Consider the following 24,420-nt stretch of genomic DNA (forward strand, 5'->3'; position numbering starts at 1 on the left):
CAAAAAAAATCTTCAGCCAACCTGCTTTAGACTTGCTACAGCCTCTCAAAAGCCTTAGTGTATTTCAAAAGTACATCAAGAAATAATCTTTTGCATTTATGTACATTAAACACATTGCAAAATAATAACAGTAATTATATTTCCTAATCATGTATTTCCTTTTTTCCCCATCAATCGCACACATTTGAGGTATGTTCAAATATCAGAAGATACTAATAATTACAGTCAATTAGACTTTTTTTGGAAAAATACTTGATACTATTATTGCAGGAGAGCCATATCTTGCAGAGTCACACGTAACTAATGCAAATCATAAAAATTAAGAAGTTAATGTATCAAATTACCTTGGGTGAAAAACCCTGATGTTTGTTACAGATGTGAGAAACTTTATTCTCCTTAAGACAGGCAGTGGGGCCACCCAGCTAAATAAAGCTGTACAGGTACATGCATTGACACAATCTGAACTCTAGAAGTATAATAATTGAGCCCAATTCTTATTGCACACAGGTTTCATACTTGGTTGCCTTTGCTACTCTGAATTATACTTATAAATTAAGGTACTATTAATCAAAATTTCCCCAAATCCATATACCTTCAAAGAGATAATTTTTCCTAAGTGGAAATCTCTTCTTAATGAAGAGATAACAGAAGTAAGGAAAAAAGTGTTAAATACTGAACAGTCCCTTTCCAGTATGTTGGCATGTTGTGTTTATTAGGGAGATTCTATGAAGTCAGAATCAGTCAAAATGGAAAAGTGAGCCACTGGGCACACACTGTTGATATGTCTAAGAGCGAGAAATAAAACATGAGATAACAACAGAAAAGAAAGTTTCTGCTGTGAACTATTAACCAGATACTATTGATTTTCACATATATTTTTCATTAGCATTAGGGATAAGAGAACTCACTGTGACATATATAGGCAGCAGAAAGATTAGGAAGTGCACAGGGATAAAAGTTTCTCTAAGCAAGGAGAAGAGTGCTCATAGAAGTGTCTTAAACACATTTGTTATTGCTGCTGCTTTCACAATAATGTAAGGTTACAGAAGAAATTAGACACACTATCCTCTAAAAAGAGATTACTTTTTATGAAATTAAAGGTGGGTAATCCCAAATTAAAGAGTAAATCTGCCTTTTTTTGGTTCTGTTAGACACAACACTCTGCGAAGGATTATGGTAGAAAACATCTCAGTATTTTTGCTGTCAAGTGCTTGGCTTTCAAGAAGCTCCCTGAATATACTTTTCCAATTCTTTGAAGGAAATTCCTACAAACTGTTTTATTCTTATTTCGGTTCCAGCCTTAAGTTTTTATTAACAAAGTGGTATTTATAGTATTTTAGGAGGGGTAAAAACCAACACAATAACTATATGTAATGAGTATACCTCAAAAGATCCATCTTGTCTTTGCAGATATTAATTTGAAAATGTTTTACTTCTTTTCAATCTAAAAAGTTTTAATCCACAATAAACTGTGTACAACTTATTGTTTTTAATAACTAAATTGTCATTGCAGACAGACCTTGCACAGTATAAGGAAAACACCAGGATTTAATGCTTAGAAGTCAAGAAACAATAATTAATTTTACTCTACAGTTCAAGTAATAATAGACATGATATTAACTGAAAACCTACATTAAAACTATCTCCACAGTTTCCAAAGTAAAAACAGAAAGATATTCTTAACGATTTAATACTGCTTAATATATATGAACTGTTGGTGGGGAGCATTTATTTAACAATAACAGGAAGTTTGAGATGCATCAAAATTCAAAAGCTAATCTAGCTAAGCAAATATTTTGTCTGCATAATTTTCTGGAGATTTTTTCAGCTACAGTACCAAATATAGATTTCTCCTTACAGTTGTCCCACTTTTCAAATAAGAACCTCAACTTCACTCCTTTACTTAAAGCTCCTTATTTTCAGAGAAAAATTTATTCTTTGAACCGCAGTTTTCTTGAACAACTTTCAACAGCATTTCAGTATCTAGATAATAATGTTTTACAGATACATAAAGTAGATTAGGTAAACAGTTATTATTATGTTCTTTTTTTTCTGTGATCAGTTCTTCCATTAAATGATCCCCACTTTCAGTTTCTATGTAACCTACAACTCTTTTTTTTCAGTCCCTGAAATTTTGTTTTGTGGATGGGTTTTGTTTTGTCTTAAAAAGCTAAGTCATATCAATGGAATGCATGACACTTGTGATCCCCTTAGCAAGGCTTATATGTGTCACTTCTTCCATTTGTACTCAGAAATCAAAGAATATTTCAACTTATTTTTAGTGGCCTAATTCTGAGAAGTTAACAGAAACCCTGGACAAAAAAAAACAAAAAAACCCACTACCAAAACAAAAATGAAACAAAAAAAACCCCAAACAAATAAAAAAAATCACACACCAAACAACAACAACAACAAAAACCTCTAAATTTCCAAGAAAGAACTTTCTTTTTCATCTAGGAAAATTTTTTTATACTTAGAAAGTGGTAACAAAGCTATTAGATACCTATCACACAAAAGACTTCTGGGCAGTAAAGTTTGTTTCAGAAGTAAGATGCATGGTTTTGGGTAACAGACTTGACAGGATGAGATTTCACTTCTAAATAGCAACTAAAGCTTCATTTAGAACAAACAGGAAATAGACTTTATGGCTGAGGAGTTAACGGCCCAGCTGTTGAGCAACCATAGCTAATTCAGCAGTGACATCCCAGACCTGTAAAACAGACAGTTTTAGTGCCTCCTTGTAACTAAAGAAGAAATTACTAAGATTCTGTTTGATTTCATTGCTGGCTTTGTTTTGATTTCAAAATCTGTGCACAGCAGTGAATTTGACCAAAAAAACCAAACAACTACCATGCCACATATTTAGTTTAAGAAACTGAGATTCATCTAACCTCTTGCAAGACGCAAAAATAAAATTAATTCCTGGAGACAGCAGAATCTGGGGAGAACAGAGAGGCAGGCAGGAGGGGGGTGGAGAAGAGAGGCTGAAGAGGGAAAGAGCTCTACATTCAACTCCATCCAACAATTTCACTTCTGACTGCCCACCTGCATGTGCTATTTCACTTCTTTCAGCTCTTCTGCAGCAAAACAACTAGTTTATTGGAAACTAAACTTGTTGTCAGTAGCTCTGTAGTTAACTCATTTTAAGGATCACTCTGATGGCATTATTGATGAGAAGTACTGGTTTGGACTGCCTTCATCACTTGATCACTTCAACTTCTGATCACCTTACTTCTCACATATCTTCATCTCACACTTGAGAGCGGATGTGTATCACCAAAATTATGACGGCAAATAATCATACTAATAAAACAAATTCAGACATTTCAAGCAAAGGAACACTACAAAAAAAAAAAATTGTATCTCAGGGTCAAAAGACAATGCAGAAGAGACCTGAAGCAAATGTTATGAAGCATGAAGGTCCCCGTTTTTTTTCAGGTGATAGCTAGCCCTGATCACTGAGATCACAGGCCTCATGTTACTTCATTTGGAAACACTTTTAAAAGAGGACATGACTAACAGTGGAGGTAGCTCCTCTCCCCTTCTATTCTCTGTGCTTACACATCCAAAAAGCTGAAGGATATGAATAAAGTAGGTCAAAGAAACCCAAATTACTTAAGCAGACTGATAAACTGTGAAAAACATCCTCTTTATGAACACTAGACTGTTCGGAAAGAAAGATTTAGCAAGAAAATATATCTTTCTACCATATCTCTGACAGGAAGGACAGTCAGAATAATCCAGGGTGAATGAAAGCAAAGACATTAAACTTTCTAGAAACTCCAAAGGGGACTGGAAGCAGAAATCACAGCTCTGCATTTCACAGTAGAAACACCTTCAGTATTCTTGACCATCTAGCTAGGTCTTACTTTTACCTTGGAGGTATTTAGTATATTTTTCTGAAGTCTACTAGGATCCTTTGGAAATATATTTACTCTTTTTTTAATGAAAAAGTTCATATTCAGCTGTATCTTTGACTTGATATGAGATCCCATTGACCGTTCTTTTAACAGGGATAGAAAAATTATTTAATATGTTAGGAAATAAAAAGGGAAGGAGGTAGATGCTCTCCTGTTGAACTTCTACTGGCTTCTGAAAATGCCAAGACTCAGAGTCCCTCAATTCTCTGCTCTGGTTCAATTTGCTAAGACTAATTACATTCTCTTCCCTAGAGTAATTTCGGAGGCAAATGGAAGAAAGGTAACTCTTTTTCAAAAAAAGAACATTTAGAGTCTTGATGATATAAATGCCATTGAAAAGTTTTCTACCATTTCTCCCCATCTCCACAAAGCAAAAAATTTTCAAGTTGAAAATGCAGGAATGTCAACATAGGTTACTCAAGCTGCAGGTCAGCCACAGTTTTTGTGATTCACTGCCTGAGCTAAACTCTACATCCAATTCACAATATGTGCAACTTGGGCTTTTTGGAAGCATGGTAACATTTTTTAATGACAACTTATTCACATTCCCCCCCTAAATTATTTGCCCGCTATTAATAAACTTGTGGTACATCAGCTCCTAAGTGGAGTAACATAAAAACCAAAACACACAAGAAAAAACAAACAAACATAACCACACATACTTTACCACAAATATATGCTGCACATAAGGCAAATTCAGTTTCTGGATCTGTTATCAAGTAATAGCTCACAAAGTAAAGAGATAAAAAGTTTGTCCCAAGAAGAAAAAAGAAAAGGAACAGATGCAGCTTGGTGTCTGGCACAGTGTACAGCACTTGACAAAGTCTGGAAAGAAAAGCCTGCAGCTCCCTTTTTACCTCACCAAGACAAAATGTGCAAATAGCTATAATCCCCTCCTCATGTGGAGGCCAATAAAACAACTGTTAATGCATACGCTATTATAATATGTTTAACAGTAAAATGCACTCATTTGGTTTCCCCTAGGAATTTGAATTTTTGGACTTGGTGCCCAATCATCTATGTAATTTCTCAGTTCAATAATATTAAGAGAAGTTTCCCACCTTCTGAAATATCACTCTACTGCTCTGATTGAATAAAATTAATTCTCTCCCTCTCCACCCCCAACTAACATGAAACAGATGGAAAATACATTATACTGGAAGCTCTCACAGAATTATTTTCTCCTTCAAATACCAATCACTGATTGCAGTGTTACACACATAACATATCAGCTGAATTCTACTGTGAGAAAAAGTCAGTTAGATGTATTGGGAATCCACTACAGTTATTGAGAAGTCAATTGGGCTTTTGTGGTTGGGGTTTTTTTCCAGAACAGATGCAATACATAGTGTTGAAAGAACTGAATATGTCTAAGTACCTTCCAGGTACCTTTGCTAGGTACTCTTCAAGACAATCCTTTAAAATGTACGACTTCCATACCTAAGCCTAGCACCACATACCAGCAGACATAAGACCAACACTGAGGAAGTAGTGTCCTTGCACATAAGCAAAAGAATCTGCAACTGAAAGTTCAGAGGTTCACCTAGTTTTCTCATGTTTGTTTCACACAACTTTAAGACTTTGTTTTAAATTACATTTGTGAATATTGTACATATCTGAAATTTGTCTCTCACGTATGAGTGTTATCACAAGAGACCACTGAGGTGGCCAGGATTCTTTGGCACTCCTATAGTGAGAAGTAATCAGTGCACATCCAAAAAAAAAAAAAAAGATTATTCAGTTTGAAAGATCAAGCAATGAAAAAGAAACACATGGGATATCATTTTCCAGGTTATATGTTTCACCACTCATGATGGTTTTCTTCCTTATCCTTCCCAGCAATACTAGTTACTTACATTCTTAAAAAAAAATAAATAAAAAAATTCTGGCAACACATCCAGTGCAGAGTTGTGTATAAATCAAAATTCAATTGTTTCAGTAACTGAACTCTATAAATTTCACACACAGGAGAGGAGCTGTATGCAAAAGGAACACACTATTCAATCACAGCCAGCCAATCAAGCTAGCGTAACACAGATGAAAATCCCCACGGGAGTTACAGGCTGAAGAGCTATTTGGAACTATAATGCGGCCATCTATTCCTACCTTTGCTACAGCGCAGCCAGATAACGTATTATTCTGTATCTTTAAAAGACCATCCTATTGTGTTAAGTTAATTCAGCAGAGCTTTAGCAAGTGTGAGACAAGAATCAGACTTCTGCCCATCTTGACAGAGCACAATGCTTTCTGCCCTGAGTAGTCCCAAAGAAGTCATGCAGCATGCCAGGTACAAAGTATTTGCAGAAGTGAGCCTTCAGATAGGGCTGCAAAAGCTCTGGGTTAAGGAAGCACTCACCAACTTGCTTCTGCTTGATCTGTTACACAGCTTGACAGTAACAGATAGCCAGTTGCATGAGTGTCAATGTTCAGATAAGTTTCTCTCAATATCTGTCACAAAAACCAGACACTGTATCAGTGTGCCAGCTGTATTATCGGTCACTACATAGTTAATCATACTTAATAACATCCTCGAGCACAGACATGGCACACAGACAGCAATCACTGTGAACCACAGTCATCCAGATCATTCTGACTCGGAGCTGCCAACTCGGCGCACTCTCGACAAGTGCCTGCCTACCACCTTTTCCCTCTCAAACACATTAGCTTGCCTCAATATGGGGCCAGAGTTTGTTTTGAAACTCTTAACAGGATCACTGAAAGAAAAGAGGAAAAATACCGCAAATGATTCTCTGGACTATTTCCAGAGTAGCGTGTTCTCCTAGCGATTGTTTTGGAAGCAAGCCAAAAATGGGAAGTGTTCTTGCAAATGAGCACGCTACTATGCTCAAGTACAAGTTATCATTTAATTCTTTTGTCAACATCAGCATGGATAGAAATTAAGAAGCCTGTTTAATAAACAGGTTACTTGAATTCCAGTTACCAAACATCAATTTCTTCTCTATCCATCCCTGCCACACTCACTCAGTTCCTGCCCCCCACCTACTTCCCAACATACAGTGGTTTCTTTTTTTGGATACTTTCTCTCCTTTATTGAAAGTGAAATAACATTAGGATATTAATTACATCAACCATAACTAGGTCTGTAATCAAGAGCAAGTTAACTAAGAAAAGGAAAGAAATCAGTCACTCAAGAAAATATTCAAAAACCTTAAAACAAACTTCTATGGGACACAGCAGTTAATATTTTTAACAGAGCTTTAACACAGTCTACTGAAAGATTCTGTCCAGGCAGTTTTTTACATTACAATTACTCCTAATGAGATCACCTTCTGCAGTGTATAAGACCTCATCTCTTCCCAACAGAACAATGAAAGATTTGTGTGGGGCTACGAAAGCCTCAGATCAACTTCGCTCACTTCACCTCGTACCGAATTTTCTCATAAAAACACATCAACAGCACAACTGTTTTTTTTCCTGAGGACAAATTATTAATAAGGAGACTCATTTCTTTTGTTTTAGATTTGAAGTCCTCATACAGGCACATCAGACCCAGTGACTGATGTCAGCTTTGCTTTTGAAATTATGTACATTTCTCTTCTTCATAGATTTGTGAGAGTTTTTTTCCAATTTTTGACTTACACCATTTCTCAACAAAAAATGTCTGCCTATCTTGCAATATGGTGATATATAACTCCTTGTGTTATCTTATAATAAAAATGATAGACCTTGTATTAAATATACACGAAAATACCTGTCTTCAAACAAACTGCCTATTCTTTTACTTTTACCCTAAGCAAAGACAATGAAACATCCTCTCTCATGCTAAGCAGAAGTGTCTTATGCCTGTAGCCCCAGAGACAGCAATGCTAAAGATAAGTATCATTCTAAGAACACGGTTGACTGAATTAGTCTGAATTAGAAAGTACAACTTGGTAGTCTCTGATTTGCTAGTACTTTAAAATAATCACCATGATCCTACAGCAAGCCAAAAGTTTAGTTTTATGCAAAAATAGATTGTAGAAAGGAAACCACACTTTATTCTGACAATCTGAAATTCTGTTTGAAAGATCTATCTTGTCTTTGAATTTTTACACACTTCACGGAAATCTCTAAGTCAGTTTTTATTGTGCGTATATTCTTCCAATTACTAACCACACCTCGTTCTAATTTTACTACTTCCATTTTAGTTTCCTTATAATTCTGTCATGTGAAAGAACAAAGTGTTTACTTACTCATACCTGACATTATTGATACAATGTTCTGTGATAGGTATGACTTGCTCAGCTTTACCAAGCAGCACAAGAAACAACACCTTAACCAGTTTAAAATGTTAGTCCTGAACCTATAGTCATACTTCACACAACTTCAACTTTTTTTGCTTAAATTTAAAAATGCAGTATGCAACCACTGACTTCCATAATCAGATTGGCTGACTGCTTTAAATTAAACAGTGTGAACTTTACAGATTGACGATCCAAAAATTTTAAAAGCAGGCTGATCATGTATTTCTCTTGAAAAAAGAAAAATAAAAATAAGCTGGTAAAACATGACCTATAATTTATAGCAAGTTGTGTGTTTACTTACGTTCACACGTGTCTCCTTTCTGCTGGTATCCTGCTTTGCAGATACATTTTCCAATAGGCACTAACCATTCTCCCTCCGCGCTACAGTGCATCTTCGGCGAGTTCTCCGCCTCCTCCTCCGCACTGCTGACACAAGTTCCTCGCACTTCTACTAAAGAGGAAAACTCTGAGCCAGTCACTGTGTCAGGAAAAATAGCTAAGTTCTCAATGATGGACCAGCACTTCTTGTAGTAGACTTTGACAGAGACCAAAGCAATGCAGGCCCCTACATCCTGAAACGCAAGATAGAATCCTTTTTTGGACAAAGGTCCAATTTCTCTCACCTCTGTGTTAAGTTTCATTTTTCTCTCCCCAAGATCACCCTGGGTAAAACTTTCATCTGCTGCAATAGTGTCTATTTTTACATATTGGTTTTCTCGGATATTCCTGCCAGTGTCGTAGTCTGTTTCATAATAATACAAGTTAAAAGTTTCTTTACAAGTCCCCAGAACTCCAGGAAGACTGTTACAATCCCTCAGAGTGAATTTCAGTTCTACAAAAATCCTTTGTGCATTGCTTTTTGCAATCCAGTTAGTCCGAAGCCAGTTGTTTTGGTTTGATTCCATCACCTGGCATACCTGGTATGTTCGTATAGGAGTGTAGTTTTCATCCAGTCCACTGATTTCTTCCCACTAAAATGATAACAAACAGTTAGTAACACAACAAGAAGTACGTCACCAGATGTAACTACTGTGCATTTTAAAAAGCTTCATATAACTCACGTCTTCCTCCTTTTTAACGAGTATTTTTAAAAATACTCATAAGCACCTAAATGAAGAAATGCAGCAGTAGGCTCTCTCTGCCTCCATGTCTCTTCCACATATAAATAACTTCTAAAAATCACTGTCATAACATGGACAGAGTTGCAAAGGGGGACCCTTAGAAAAGGCTGTTTAGCATACCAGGTTCTGATTACACACTGGGCTCACACACATTTTGTTCAGGTCACAATTGTTTTGGGTAAGCAAAGACTGAAAGGAGAGAGGCAGCTTCTCTTTCAAAGAAACCTAAAATCAGTGAAGTCTTAGAAACTGAAATTGCCTAATGTTACAGTACATCAAACTTGTCAAACTTTCAGTGCAGTTGTATAGAAAGCATGAGATCGGGTCCTGAAACTCATGAGTCAGATGAGTCTCAGTCCTATGTGAATAAAGTGGCATACAGAGAAGGCAAGAGAAAATTACAGAATTAAAAATCTGAAAGCAAGAAAATGTTTTGGTTGTCCCCTTTTTGTTCAGGCCACATTCTGTTTTATTTACAAACCAAAGAGGTAAGAGGCAGCTCCTTCTCATCTCACATTTTGTCCAGTGGCTGCACCCATGTTAAGAGGAGCAAACTTCATTTAGTTGTAAGTTCAAATGAACCATGAGATTACATACAGAATAAAAAACAACCCATATGACTGAAAATTCACTGGTTCAAAGCCTGGGTCTTGTTGATGTTCCCTCTCTGGGTTACCAACTATGTAACCTGCTGGTAAGCCTGTAACAGCCCTGGAGTCTTTAACAGCCTTTGGTAGCGTGGGAATTTGCATCTCCAGCAATGACAAACCTTCCTCTGAAATCAATCAGGCAGATCTGCCCAGGTGTAACCAAAACAATATCAGTCTCTCACCTTTTTTCACATTTCTTGTAGCATTTAATTGACTGCAGAAAACACAGCTGCAGTAAATTAGAGGACGGGGGGCAAGCTTTCCTCACCCCATGATACAGGCAACCATGATTTCTTTGTATGGCACTTGGCCCTCTGGCCCCGTTTCAATAATGCACTTAAGCTCATGCTTAAGATCAGTAAAAGTACTTATGAGCTTAATGGTAAGCAAGTGCTTAAGTGCTTTGTGGGACTAGTACACTCAGCACCTCTGCAGGATGGAACATCCACTGACATTCCTTACACTGGCAACAAAACAAGTGTGGAAAGCACGGGTTTACCAGACCAGGAGCCATACAGTATACAGTACTTTGCAAGCCTATTTGACAGCAAATGAGATCCTTTTAATGTTGTTGTCTGTTCCAAGAAAAAGCAGATGTGGCTGATTTGATGCTGGAAATTATCACCACAAAATATATCACAGCTGCAGATGCTGAAATGCACAGAAGTTGTAAATATCAAAGCACATTTCAAGGACCTACAGTTAATATAGATTTGGTATATATGGTATTATATATGCATATGGTATTAAATGACTGAAATACATTATTAAATGCTCATGAAGTTAACTGAAGGGACTGCACATGGAACTGTATTAACCTCAGAACAAAAGAAAGTCTATCTTCATAAGAGATTTATTAGATCTGAATGAGTAATATTTTTTCCACCTCTGTAAGGACTAGTACAAAAAAGAAAAATAAAAAAGGGGCCCTGGACTGAGAGGGTTTTGGCTATGTCACAATAATAAAAAGCATCCCCCCCCCAAAAAAAAAAAAAACAAAAACAAACCACCAAAAAAAAACCACAACAAAAAAAAATCCCTCTAAGATGACATAAAGGGCATAAAGCGTAAAACTTTACTGATTTTCATATTTTCCATTTCATATCAAGTAGTACTATTTGCTTTGGGTTTCTTTAAGTTGGTTGGTTTAGGGGGGTTATTTTATTTTTTATTTTGTGTAAGCATTCTTCCCTCCCAAGAGAGATTCTGCAATGAGATATTCAGTTAGACAATGTATTCTATCTTTGAAGTGAAAGTAACTTTAATGCACCACACAACAGAATCTGTCTCCTCAGATTTTGATGTGGAGTCCTTGACCAAAACAAACCCCCAGTCCCCTCCAAAAAACAACAAATAAACTGAAACAAACAAACAAACAAAACCAAATAACAAACAAAATACATTTTACAAAGTCAACCTATTTTTGGTAACACAACACAAGTGAGTTTTCTCAGAGTCAAGATCCCACTACATGAGACTAGCTAGTATCAGAGAGATTCTTATGCTACAGTTAAGGAAAACAGCACAAAAAACTAAATTCATACAAAAAGTCCTACTTTTTGTTATCCCTAGCATTAATACAATAAATTAATTTTTTTCTCTGCAGGAAAAAAACCCCAAAACATTAGTACTTCAGGATGTTGTCACCTATGGCATCTGAGCTCACACTTCATTAAAGTCTTCTTATAGCAGTTAATTCTATCGCAGCTTTTACAGCAAGAAAACTCAACTTTTCTTTGTCCAGCTGCAAATTATGGTGATACACATGCAATTCCATTTGAATGTGTCCTGTTCTACTGGTTTGAATTTATGGTATTTTAACTTCTCAGTTATCTTAACAATGTTAAATGTAGCATTTGCAATTGAATAAGGAATTTAACGAGTGTCTGTCTGACATATTCCGTACTGTGATGATGCAGAAGTTTCTCAAGAAGATTTTCTGTGTTTATTCCCATGAAGTCTTTATTGCATACTAGAAAATTCAATAATTAAAATTTACATTATTTACATTATACTTTTACAGTAATTTACAGGTACCTTTTTCTGAACATTTTCACGCATACAAATCCAGCCACTAGTTTTGATTCACTTTTAATTCCTGACTGAAATTGGCTTTTACCTCTGAAAGCTGGTTTTTACTATCTGTTGAATTTGACTCTACATTCATCTTTCAATATGCTGACACGTGTAACATGTGTTGACATGTCTTTCATTATCTACACTTTAGCCTAATATAACTGCCACCAAGCTAATCTTTCAAACACCCCTGGTAAAGGCTTCAATCAGTGCAAAACGCTAATGCCGAGGTTATTAGCCATCATATGCATTGAGCTCACATTACATTCTCTCTGAAGTCCTTAGATTAGTTTCCAGTTTATGCTTGTATTGATATTACAATCTTGCTTTTAAAGAAAGATACTTTCACACTTTCATTCTTCTTATTTAAAGGATTTGTTACACTTTTATATCCTCACTCACACTTCACGCTCTTCTGGTTCCAGCTTTAACGCACTGAAGATTAAGGGACTGATCCCCAAAATTCTTGCTTGTGCAAGGAGTCACAATAGATTCAGCAAGACTGCTTCCGTGAGTAAGAACTGTTCATATAATTTATGATTTGTCAGACTGAGCTAATGTAGGACTGAGCTAAGGTAGGACAATACACCCATTATATCTTTCTGAACATGTTCTTCCTCAAGGCTGGAGGAAGAAGGGGTTTTATAACATTATAATTTTTAATTCAGACTGAAAGCAGCATTTGTCAACCTCACATATATCATAAATAAGAAAATAACACTGACATTCCTAAACATCTCATTTTTTAAAATGGTGTATTTTACAATGGTACATTTCATATAATGCCTTTAGATTAATTTGTAAACAAGCTGGAGGTGGCCCTAACCACATAATTTGTGCCTAGTTCCAGATATCAAGCTCCTCAAGACTTGGGGATGTTTCAAGTTTGGAATGTCATTTCAAAAACATCTGTAATAAAAACGTTTTTATTCTAGAGCTCTTCAACCTGTGATATTCCATTACAAAGAAAACATAGTAAACAAACTTACGATCACCCATTGTACAGAAAGTGAAAAACATATTTTTAGAAAGTTTCCCCACAGAAGCAAATCTGATGTTTCTAAAGGAAGAAGGAAAAAATTGATTTAAAATATTGTATCATAAATAATGTAATCATTTGTACAGCACAAAGGAGTACACTACAAAACATAAGGGTACCAAGAACATTTCGGTGAGTTTCTTAAGAGCCTCTTGCTTTTAATTAACTTGTACATTTGTACACTGTAACCAAGGTTTCATTCTAAAAATGAAGAAGCCATAAACACTTGGTATGGTTACTGAGAGAAGTATGAGGGAGAGTAGTTTAAAGCAGGTCTTTCAACTGATACAGTAATTACTTGTCTCTAGGAACTTAGTTTTTGCCTGGAGTACTTACCCCATTGGGAGGAGAGGAAATCCATTCCAACTCTGTCTGTTGTGCTTTAGAGTCCAGCAATATTACTAAAAAAGGGGGGGGAAAAAAAAGGAAATTCCACAGTTTATTGAATATAGTAAATGGGAATATAAAACTAAAGAACAGAATCTGAATTTTAAAAAGCGATAGAATGAATACAAATTTTGTACAAATTAATATTTTTTCTTCATATTATTAAAAAATTATCTGCAACCACAACTATACCTTTTCTTGTAAATAGATGATTAAAAGATTATGTAGCAATCACATATAAGTAGATATACATTAATCTTTACAATTTCATTGTTTATAACAAAGTGGGGATTTTTTAGCACTCTAAAATGTTACTAATCAGTCATTAAGATGCACGCTCTCTCCATCTCCTTTGTCATTAGAAGGACATTTCCCATATGCTGGTTATTTCAACCAGCTTAAAACAGTTACACACCAACATTTCCACATTTCCAAACTGATTTAGACAGGACTGGTCTGTCCCTTATTGAGAGTCACACTGAAAAAGCAATGATCTTTTTTGAGTGTCAAAATAAAAAAATACTTAGATGATAGAGTGGTCATTCTGTAAACAAACGACAACCAGGAATATAGAAAATAAAAGACTCTGCAGTTACCTCACACCTCACATTCACAAATCAGATTAATTCACTTTATGGCAATGGCTTACTAAAATCTTCACGCCATTATACCCCCATGACATTTCTATACAGAAAGACATCAGTTCTAGTCACATCACAATTATTTCCAGCTAAATGTAACCTCACTTCCGAAAGTGGTTAATCACAGCCTAATAAACTCACTCTTTAGTTGCATTTCTAATTTGAACCTATTCCATATATCTTTAGCTATACAGCTATTTATAACTTCATACACATTTAAGGACTGATATATAAATGTTTGATTTAAGGCTGTAACTTGAAGCAACTTTTGTCAGGTCTTTTGAAACAGCTATAATTCTGGCTTTGGCCCTTTCTCCTACCATAATTTAACACAACATGTCAGTGAATTACTAAAAAGATGAGATGACTAAAAAGAGGTATTTAAAGGTTCATACAGTAATATATGGAACGCTAGCTGAATACAAAACGGTAGCTTCCAGGCCTGTATTTCAGTAATGAAGTGGAACTACTCATTAAAGAAGTTTCATAGTCTCCCTCTAGAAAGATTACCTGCTTATTTCATTAAGCTCCGATTCAAGGGGCTTTATTTTGTAACACTTTCTATAGTAAAGCAGAAGATGTATGTGGTGATTTGTTAAACAAGAACATTTATAATCGTCCTGAAAAAAATGGTACCATGAAAAATTTAACCATTTCAGCACCAGCACAACACACACACACACCCCCCATGGCTGCAATTCATTATACTTTTTATTTGGCAGTAATTCTCCATCACGTAGCAACGGGTGGGCACATCTCAGAAAGAAAAGACAAGAAGCAAATTAAAAAAACAAACAAACAAACAAAACAAACTAACAAAAAAAAACAAACACAAAAAAAACCAAAACCACAAAACCACAGACCCCTGCTCTGCAAACACCCCTTGCAAGGGAATCGTGGCGTTCCTTCTGGCACCCGAAGTTACCAGGGAAGAGCTCTCTGTAGGCCAGCGGCTGCTGCCCCGCTCCCTGCCTTGGGAGCCCTGTGGCAGTCATGGCTCGTTCTGCAGCGCGTGGAAGCGATGCGGGGGGACGGGGTCCGCAGCCTCCCGTGAACGGAGCACACCGGAACCTCCGGCGCGGTGCCCCCGCGGGGGAGCTGCGGGCCGAGAGCGACCGGAGTCGGCGGGCGAAGCGCGGGGGCGCGGCCGCGGGAACGGGCTTCGCGGGGTCCCGCGCGGCGGGGGGCAGCAGCCTCTCGCCCCCGCGGGAGCCGCAGCCGCGCTCCGGGCACTGTGCGGGGCTGCGCTCAGGCGGCCGCGCCCCCGGGCCGAGGAGCGGGGCTAAGCGGCAGCGGAGCGCCGGTACCGCCACACCCCCTGCAGCCCGACAGCCACTGCCTCGGGGAGGAAGCGCCCGGGACGGTGGCCCCGGCACGGAGCCCCGAGCACTCGGATACACCCCCCGCTCTTCCCCGGAGGAGCGGGCCGCAGTGCCCCCTCTGCCTGCGCTCGCCCCGAGGGTCCCGGCCGCGGGCAGAGAACTCCGCAGGTAACGCGGTCACTCCTTCGCTTAGAGAGCCAGGTGGACCCTGCCCCGCTCCTCTCCAGCATCTCACCGCGGCTTGTATTTAGCTACAGAAAGGAAACTCGCAAAACTTTTCGGTGCTTTACCCCCTTATCCCTCTTCCGTACCCAGCGGGGAGCGGTGGGTAACCACGCGGGGCTGCTGCCGCCACCGGCCCTTCGGCGGGGCCGGTGGTGAATCTGCAAAGTTACTTTTTTTATCTTAAAAAAAAAAAAAAAAAAAAAAAAGCTCGCTCTTTCTTCCGTGGGAGTTTTCTGCGCTTGCAGCAGGTAGTCGCTATCAATCCCTGTCTGCCGCTCGCCCCCTCCTGACCCTCCTTTGGCTAGGTGATTTTCTCTGAACGTACTGTCATTATACACCCACACTCTTAGGCATAAATGCATACATATCCATCTATACACGTATTATTAAAAACGGGGCAGACTACCGCCGGGAAGCACCGGCGCAGCCCCGATCACGGAGCAATCCGCAGGGCAGAGCGGGACAGCAGCCCATAACCTCTCCGCCTTCCTCCCTGTCCGTCTGCCCGGCCCCTCTCCCGCTCCCTACCCCACAGCCACGCGTTAGTACTCCCCGTGTGAGGGTCTCTGTGCTTTACAGCCCCTTTAAATAAACTTTCGAAATGCTGCTAGGGTAAGGCTCTCCCTTCTCTCTCTCTCTCTCTCTAACCTCGCCATCGACTTCTTCTCTTAAGGGCAGAGGACATTTTAATTGAGGCATTTTTTTAAGCTCCAGTTACAAGCTCAAAATGATATTTTACTGCATGCCAGCGGCTTGATGAAAAATATTGACGCATCCAGCTGAAGGGGGGGAAAAACCACAAACGCGTACATATGCAGAGGCACTGAAAAAGCTCTGACTCTCCCTTCCCTGTCATGTCGTGTTGTGTGTGTGTCCCCCCTCCTCGCTCCCCCGAAGATGGAGACGGACCTTCGGCTGTCAAACGGGAGCAGGGCGCTCCTTTAAATCATTTCGGATTTTCTCAGCGTGAGAAAACAGAATCCCAGGTGTGAATTGATTTTCAACACCTCCATCAGTCTGAAAAACTGCCTGGTTTGCCGATGTGCGAGGGGGAACCAAATGTCCGGGGTTCGCCTTACACAGATACCAATGTTGGACCGATAAAAACCGGGAAGCCCCGTTGTGATCCTCAGGCGATGTAAAACGTCCATCCCTAAACCTCTCTCTCTCCAGTAACGCCGGGGGAGAGCAAACACGTTCCACGGCACGCGATGCCAGGCCGTGGGTATCCTCTAAATACATGCCCAGCCTGTATGGCCGGGAAGTACGAAACTGCCCTCGATGCTCCTTACCGTGCTCTGTGCCTGGCCCCAGGGGCCGGAGCGCTGCGGGCCCCCGGGGGGTAGCGGCGGGGAGCTGCCCCGCAGCCTGAAGCCCCGTGCCGTGCCTTGCCTTCCATGAAACGTCCTAAGCCCTAGAACCCGGCCCTCGGCCCCTGCCCGAGGAACACCGAGGTAACCCGCCCTCCCTCCACCTACCTCCTCGGAAGAATGAGGGCTGGCAGCGGACAGCGAGGCACCCCTGCACGGATCCCCGGCCCGAGGGGGCTCTCCCCAGCCCCATGCCGTTACATCACGTGCGAACGCCTCCCAAGCCTCATTCCTGGGGGCAAAGGCAGTTGTCCCGGTCTCTCACACAGACACACGCACACCCTCACCAGCAGAATGCCTAGGTTTTTCCTCCCTCCTGTCTCAACTAAAAAAAAAGTCTTTCGGCTTTTTTTTTTTCTTTAATAAGGGCTGACAAGCAGCTGACAGGGGCAGGCAGGTCCCGCGCTGAGCCACCACACAGACTTCGTGGGCAAAAGCAATAAATAAACCCAAACTTTTGTTTTCCGCATCACCTTACCTTCTTTTGCAGCCTGTGCCTCCCCCGTGTGTGCAAAGTGGAACAGCCAGACGGAGCACAAAATAATCCAAGAAGGGAGCCTACTTTGGAAAGCCATGGTGCAAGAGCGGGGTGATTTTATATTTCTAGCTCTATATTTCTAGAAACTGCCACTGCCGCCGCTTCGTGGGTGCTAGAGGACGGTGGAGAATTTGCTGTGCTAGTCTGTAGCTCGGCGCTCCCTCCCTCCAGGCTGCCTTTCTCTTTTGTCGCCGCCTCCTCCTCCTTCTCCGCCGCCTCCGCGCCACTGCCCGGCTCCCGCACCGGGCCGGCCGCCCGCCAGCCCCGACTGCAGCCCGGCCGCCCGCGCCGCGCGCCGATAATATCAATGAGGGCGAGGGGGCGGGACCGCAGCGGCCGCGCGGCCCGTCCCTCACCGTGAGTGACAGCCCCCGCCGGCCAAACAGCAGCGGCTCTCGGCGCCCGCCGGGCCGAGGCGGCGCCTGAGTGGTCGTTGCCGGGGGGGCGGGGCCCGCGGAGCTGGCCAATGAGCGCGCGGCGGTGTCGGGTGTCCGCCGGTGCTGGAGCCGCGGGCAGCGCGCGGTGCCCAGAGCCGGGACGGAGGGGCCGCACCGGGAGCGGGCGCCGAACGCGGGTGGTTCGGGGGGCTGCCCCGCGGGCTGCCTCGCACGCCTGAAGGCCGCCGGCCGGACTGTCCTCCTAGCGAGTGGGACGGACGTCCAGACAGATGGCCGGACGCCCGCGTCCCAGGGTTCCGTGTGTTCTCCCCGAGCCGGAGCCGCCGGGGTAGCGAGGGAGAGAGATCCCGGCCGCAGCCCCAGCCCGACCCCGACCCCGATCCGCCGCCGCCGGCGGGTCCCGGCGCTGACCCCGCGCGGTGCCGGCCCGTGGCCGGGCTGAGCGCGCACCTGGGCTGCTGCCACCGAAAGGGAAACTTCGGCGGGAGCTGCGGGATGGTGCCCCGAGGCATCTCCGTAACAAAAGTCAAGTTCCTCGAGGCTACCATCACTCGGCCTCCCTTCCCTCTGTTTCATAGAGGTTTTTAGCCCCGCGTCTCCGATTTGCCCCAAATACGAAGAGCAGGTTAATGACAATATAGTTATTATTTGGGGAGGAGAAGGAGCGGCTGCTTCCCCTCCGCCCCCCGTCGGGTGTAACCTGAAGCGCGTGTAATCCTCCAACAATGAGACAATTTAAATAGGAGAGGGAGGAAAAAAAAAATAAAGTAAAACCGGAGGGAGAGAGGAACTTGCCAAATCTCTTTTGTCAGCGTTCAACCAGGGACGGGGAGAGCTTTTCTCAGAGTTCTATCGGGCCCCCTCCCTTTCTCTTTCCTTTCTCCAAACCCATCCCTCGCTCCTTCGACGAGTGAAACAACTGAGGGACGGACACAAAAACTTACCGCTGCCCGAGCGAGGCTGCGGAGCGGAGGATGGCGCGAAGGGCACGGTGTTTACGCACCCTCGGCGGGAGCGCTCCTCTCCCGGGCCGCGCCGGCGCCCCGCATCCCCCGCGGAGAGAGGCGCCGGCCCCGACCGCACTCCTCTCTCCGCGCACCCCTCCTCCTGGCCCCTGCCCTGGCTCTGTCCCGCGCAACCTTCCCGAGGCTGATGCCGAGCGGCACGGACCGGGTTTTCTACTGGTCCGCTGAAAGTGCATCGCCGTGTCCTTTCGGAGGGTGGATATTGCGATGTAAACAGAATAAGTGATTATCGTCTTGGAAGCAGGCGAAGGCAGTGAAGAGCGGGGGGGTGTAATTACAATTCTGTGGCAAGATTATGCGGGAATCTGAAACAAGCCTTGCGCAGATGTGCATGCTGATATAGAAAATGTTATGCCAGAAATGGAAATTTAAATTGGGGGAGGTGTATTTATGGAACCTTTATAGGTAGATAAGGCAAAATTAGAATTATTATTAATAATAATATAACAACAATAATAACAATACTATGCTCAGCATTGTCAGATAAACAGCCACTATACTATGGGCTTTGAGCACTTTCCCTGTGGACTCCTCATTGCTTCCGAGAATGATGTGGAGAGAGCCTCAAAAATGTGCTGTATTCCTTACACTTGCTGAATAATTAATATGGCTTAGAATATGACAGGTTTTGCATTTCCTTCAGAATGCTCTGTTGATATGCTGGATACCATGATAAGTGTAGGCAAAGTACGGGCTCTTGATTCTCTCATCCTCTGTCATGTGTCATTCCCATCCTCATGCGTGTGTACTCAGAAAGGGGAGCTGTACAGAACAGTGAGTTTGCTTATCTTCTTTTAAAAAGGCTGTTTTGTTTCATAAATACTCGCATGCAGGTGTTTTGTAACTTCTTGGCAAATTTTCATAGGTAAAGCTGTTTTTTATGTGGCATGTATTGTAACAGTGATTAAAACGGATATAGGAAGTCTTCAACCTAGTTAGTCCTCCACAGTTTCCTAGCATGAAGTGCTGGCATTTCACTACAACATCATTAACCCAAAAAGACAATTTTTAACCTACAGAATGTGCTAAAAAAATAAAATTGTATTCACTCTTTGAATGACTATGTTCATAAAAATGCAGAAACTTGCTAAATTAACAAATCAACAGAAAGGCTGAAATGGTAACGAGATATATTCATATCCTGCATATAGTGTTAGGCCAGACACTCACTTTCATCATCACCTGCATTTATACAGGTTATATTGTACTATATTTTACAATCTAATATCGTATGTGTATAATACATGTATGAGATCTGTATACATATAAGGGTACTTAAAAGTATGTACATATGGTAACCACACAAAGGATATAAGTGCACATGACTGAGTGTATAAAGAATGTAAAAAAGAGATTAAAAAAAGGTATGTTCCTCTTCTTGATCAACACGTTTTAAATGCCCTGTCTTCCTGATAGTTGTAAATTGAGGTAAAGATGACATACTATATGTACTGCTTTGTTAAAACAGTCATCTATATACTCACAGGCACATCAAAATAATTAATATACATTAAGAGGGTCTATTAATGTTGTGGTCTTTTTTGTGCTTCTTGCACATTAAATCTTTGTGAAATTGATTCAGAATTTTAAAGCCTTATTTGTAGTGTTTTGTAATACTTCAATTGTATTCTGTAGGACGCGCAGCCTGTATTGCATCTCATCCAGCTGAGAGTTAGATCTGCAAAGAAAGACAGAAAAGAGAAATATTACAACTGAACCAAAGCACTCAAGCTAAATGGCCTACAACCCTCAGATTTGGTAACAAAACCTCTGACAGAAAAAGAAAAGAAAAAAACAACTGGGAACTTCATTCAACTCAATGTGTTAAGATTCAGACACCACCAAAGTAAATAGTTAACTGAAACAGAACAATGTAATTCAAGATATTTCTGTCACTTTATTATTTTATTCTGTTTTGTCCTTTTTTTCCTAACTCCAAGTCTGTACGCCAGATTCTGTCTTTTATTTTTACTCATAGTTAGAATGGCTTTCTTGACATTACCAAGCTTCTCTATGGTGATATTAACTTCATACTAGCCGAGATTCACCGTACTGAATTGCAATGGTCTAAGCAAACTTTGGAGATATATTCAAATATTTTCCCCCTTAAAATTGGCTAACTCTATCTTCACCACGTAACTCGATCTGAAATTGTGATACAAGAAATATGGAATGAATTCTAAGTCTATACAAACATATGTAAGGAAATGAGCATGGTTTGGAAATGGTGACAGAATTCTGTTTTCACAAATTCCCTTTTTGCAGAAATTACGCATTCTTTCTTTGCTCTGTTCAGGACTGAAGCAAAATTTCAATAATTTGAAAATGGTGTTGAAGGTTAGCTTCAGATATAGTTTCTGTAAATGGTATTGAGCTTGGTTCAGTCCACAGGAGAAGAATCCCTAAAACTGGTTTTGACAAAAAATATTTGAACTGTGTTTTACAGTAGCAAAGGCAGAAATGAGGCTTAAGTAATAGAAGGAAGTCTTTTAAACCCAGAATTTGTGGTGTTAATCTAAGCAATCCCTAAACAGTTCTTCATCTGTGCATAAGATTTTCTATGAAATATGAAGTACACATTTTTGTGCAATTTTTGTCAATTTTTATATATTTTTTAATTTAAAATTCAGTGACATAGTGACATTTGACTTAAAATTAATAGGTATATAATAAATTATTTTATCAGACTTTGCATTTAGTCCTACAAATGTAATGGCACTTACATTCCAAATCTGGACCAGAGACGAATTTGCCACACAGTGTCAATTTCAGACGTTCTGGTGGATTTATAAGTCAGAGTAGCTCTATTGTAGTAAATAAGACAATGTATTAAATAATTATTATTACCTCATAAAGAAATTGTAGAGAATTGGGACTGGCTTGTTGAAAGGCATGTTCATATAAACAATTCTTTTTCTAGATAAAATGTCAGCTTGGTTTTGTTGTTTGTTTTTTTTTTAACTATTTTAGTTAACACAAATCAAAAATAGTGCTATAAAGCTCCATTATATAAGTAAGTCTTTACTTATATCAGTATGGTAATAAAAATTCACTGTCAAATTTTCTCTTGGGAGATTTAAAGTTATACTCTGCTAAACAGATACCTAGATCATGTTTTCCAAATCTATGAATTTTCAATACACTTTGAGAAACACTGTCCAGAAATAGAGATAAGAAGGTATGTAATCTTGTTATTTAATGGAAATTAAATACATTCCATAGAACAGTACAAATTAAATTCATGTTTTACATATATGTGAACATGAAATGCTTCTGCCTTTCCCAAGGAACAATAGCAGAGTTGTATGGGGTCCAAAAGCATGCTTGGGTCCTTTGAGACTACTTCCCTTGATAAACCTGAATTTGAAAACTGTCTTACTGAGGAACAAGAGCCATTGGAGAATATACCACCTCTTTGTTGACCATTCTTCAGAGTCTGTTAGTACATCACATTTTGCTGTGGACCTTCCTGTGGGAAGCCTGAGCAGGACAAGCCAATGCCATCATCCTGTGATAGCATCTGGAGATATTCTGAGAGGAGGTAATTTCTCTTGCTCACCTATGAGTTAAAGGAATGTCTTTGTGCCTAGCTGCAGCAAGAAGCATCTGCACATATAAGCAAATTGTTGACTTCAATAATCTGTAAGATTCAGAGTTTCAATTTTCCTAGGATGTTTGTCATACTAAAAATTGTGTACAGAAGAGCCTGACCATAAGGGCAGCTAATTCATATTTTAGTTAATTAGTTGTAAGTAGCAGATAAACTCTAGCAATATGCTCCAATGAGGTTAGTATCTTCCTGTTCTTATTCAGTACAAGCGACAATCCAATCACTTCCATCTGTGACAGTCCTAGATTCTTCTTTCAGCCCAGCTGAGGTGAAAAATCAGACCCAGAGGATTTCCTGTTTCCACATAATACCTCCTCTTCTAGTCAGTCTCAATCTCTCTATTTCCTTATTTCCTTCTGTGAGAGAGCATGAAAGTGTCTCTCCTCTCAGTCTCCCTTCTGTGTTAGGAGGTAGGAGGGGAGAGGATAAAAGAACAGATGCAATAACCCTTATTTAGTTCTGAAAGAGAAAATACAGATTGCAATGGCAGGAGTTCCAGTGCTTTCACCTCTAGATCCAGGAAGTGTAGCAATGTGAAGCATCACTACTGACAGGAAAGTTGCCAAAGTGTATGGGAGAAGGTGTTCCTTGAAGTAGAATAATTTAAGAATTGCATCCCTTGGGAGTACAACCCTCTGCAGATTTCTCTCTTTGCCGTCTTTCACATATACTGTCAAGTTTCCATTCAGATGTACTGCCACTTCTGCCCTGGTCTGTCGATTTACCTCCCCCCAAAACTGATCTCTTATTATGCACCGCAAGTAAACCAGATTTCTGACAAGTAATACACGTATTAATCTGCTGAAGTTTGTTTTGTCCTCGGATAATTGATGCTTGCCAGATACACTAAATTACAGGACCTTACATACTTTAACTCCTTCAAATATGAAAGTGCACCTGATGGTGTGCTTCATGGGTAAGTAATGCTTTATTCAGGATGCATTTATTTTTGGCTTGAATTTGCCGACTGTAGTTTTGGGTTGGGATTTCTTTACTATTTATCATAGTGTAACAAACTGTCTTTATACAGTCAATTCTGGTTTGTCTAATCTTCTAATACAAATGCAGGGATGATGCAAATCCTCTGTAAAATTAAGCTACATGACCGTATAATGGAGCAAAAAGTCTTTGCTATAGTTGACCCTAAAGAGCAAGATAACACCTGCCAGGATCAGTGCATGCAGACTTAGATATAAACCTGTATACTGTAACACTGCTTGTGGACCCCTTCTGTCCTTCATGCAACCAGATTAGCTATCTCTATCCCCATGATAATGTGCACCACAAAATGGATAATTTCAACCCACTCACCTCTGAATAGTTTTTTTCTTTTAATTATTATAGTACACGTACATTTACCAAGCAAATTCTTAGTTGTCTTCTGTCTAAGGCCTCGGTTCAGATAATGTTTTCCGCATGTAAGTCGTTCCATTGATCTAGGTGAGAGGTAGGTGCTACTCAAGCTTAGTGAGTGACACTCTTAACTAAACAATAAGTATCTTTCAAGCTCCTTCAGATGGAAAACACTTAATTTCAAGAAATCATTTTTTTGTCCTTTTGCATGTCTTTCTTGAGAAGGTGATTTGAACTGTAGCAGTAAGAAGAGTTAAGTGGTGTAGAGGGGTGTAGTTTCTTTTTGTAACAGGTTTTTCAAGACCATAGCTTCAATTGTTTTGAAATTATTTTTGTTGGTGTGTGCTATAAGTTTTGTTTGTTTTGCGTTTTTTCTTTTTTTTCCCTCAATGATGGCACAATTAGCAGTTGTCACTGAACTGTAGTGTTGTCAGTGATGTCTAGGTCTTTTTCTTAAGTGGTTGCAATAAATTTAGAGCCCATCAATGTGATTGAATAATT

At 40.3% G+C, this 24,420-nt stretch overlaps 1 protein-coding gene across 9 annotated transcripts in view; it reads right to left on the reverse strand.

Moving 5' to 3' along the window:
* The window catches only part of EPHA7 (EPH receptor A7), a 166,350-nt gene extending 148,570 nt beyond the window's left edge, over positions 1-17,780 (reverse strand). For 7 of the 9 annotated variants that reach the window (XM_027743574.2, XM_027743577.2, XM_027743572.2 and 4 more), the window contains exons 1-3: positions 17,474-17,771; positions 13,387-13,451; positions 8,466-9,135 (exon numbers count right to left, since the gene is read on the reverse strand). In XM_027743574.2, the coding sequence (XP_027599375.1) occupies positions 8,466-9,135; positions 13,387-13,451; positions 17,474-17,570 (832 nt within the window). In that variant the 5' untranslated portion in view covers positions 17,571-17,771. Of the gene's footprint in view, positions 1-8,465; positions 9,136-13,386; positions 13,452-17,103; positions 17,140-17,473 lie in introns of those variants that run through there. The other 2 variants (XM_027743573.2, XM_027743575.2) reach the window with 2 other exon arrangements.
* Positions 17,781-24,420: the final 6,640 nt, after the last annotated feature.

Source organism: Pipra filicauda, unplaced genomic scaffold, assembly GCF_003945595.2.
Source record: "Pipra filicauda isolate LSUMZ 115617 unplaced genomic scaffold, ASM394559v2 scaffold60_size3304689_pilon, whole genome shotgun sequence".
In the NCBI taxonomy this organism is placed as follows: domain Eukaryota; kingdom Metazoa; phylum Chordata; class Aves; order Passeriformes; family Pipridae; genus Pipra; species Pipra filicauda.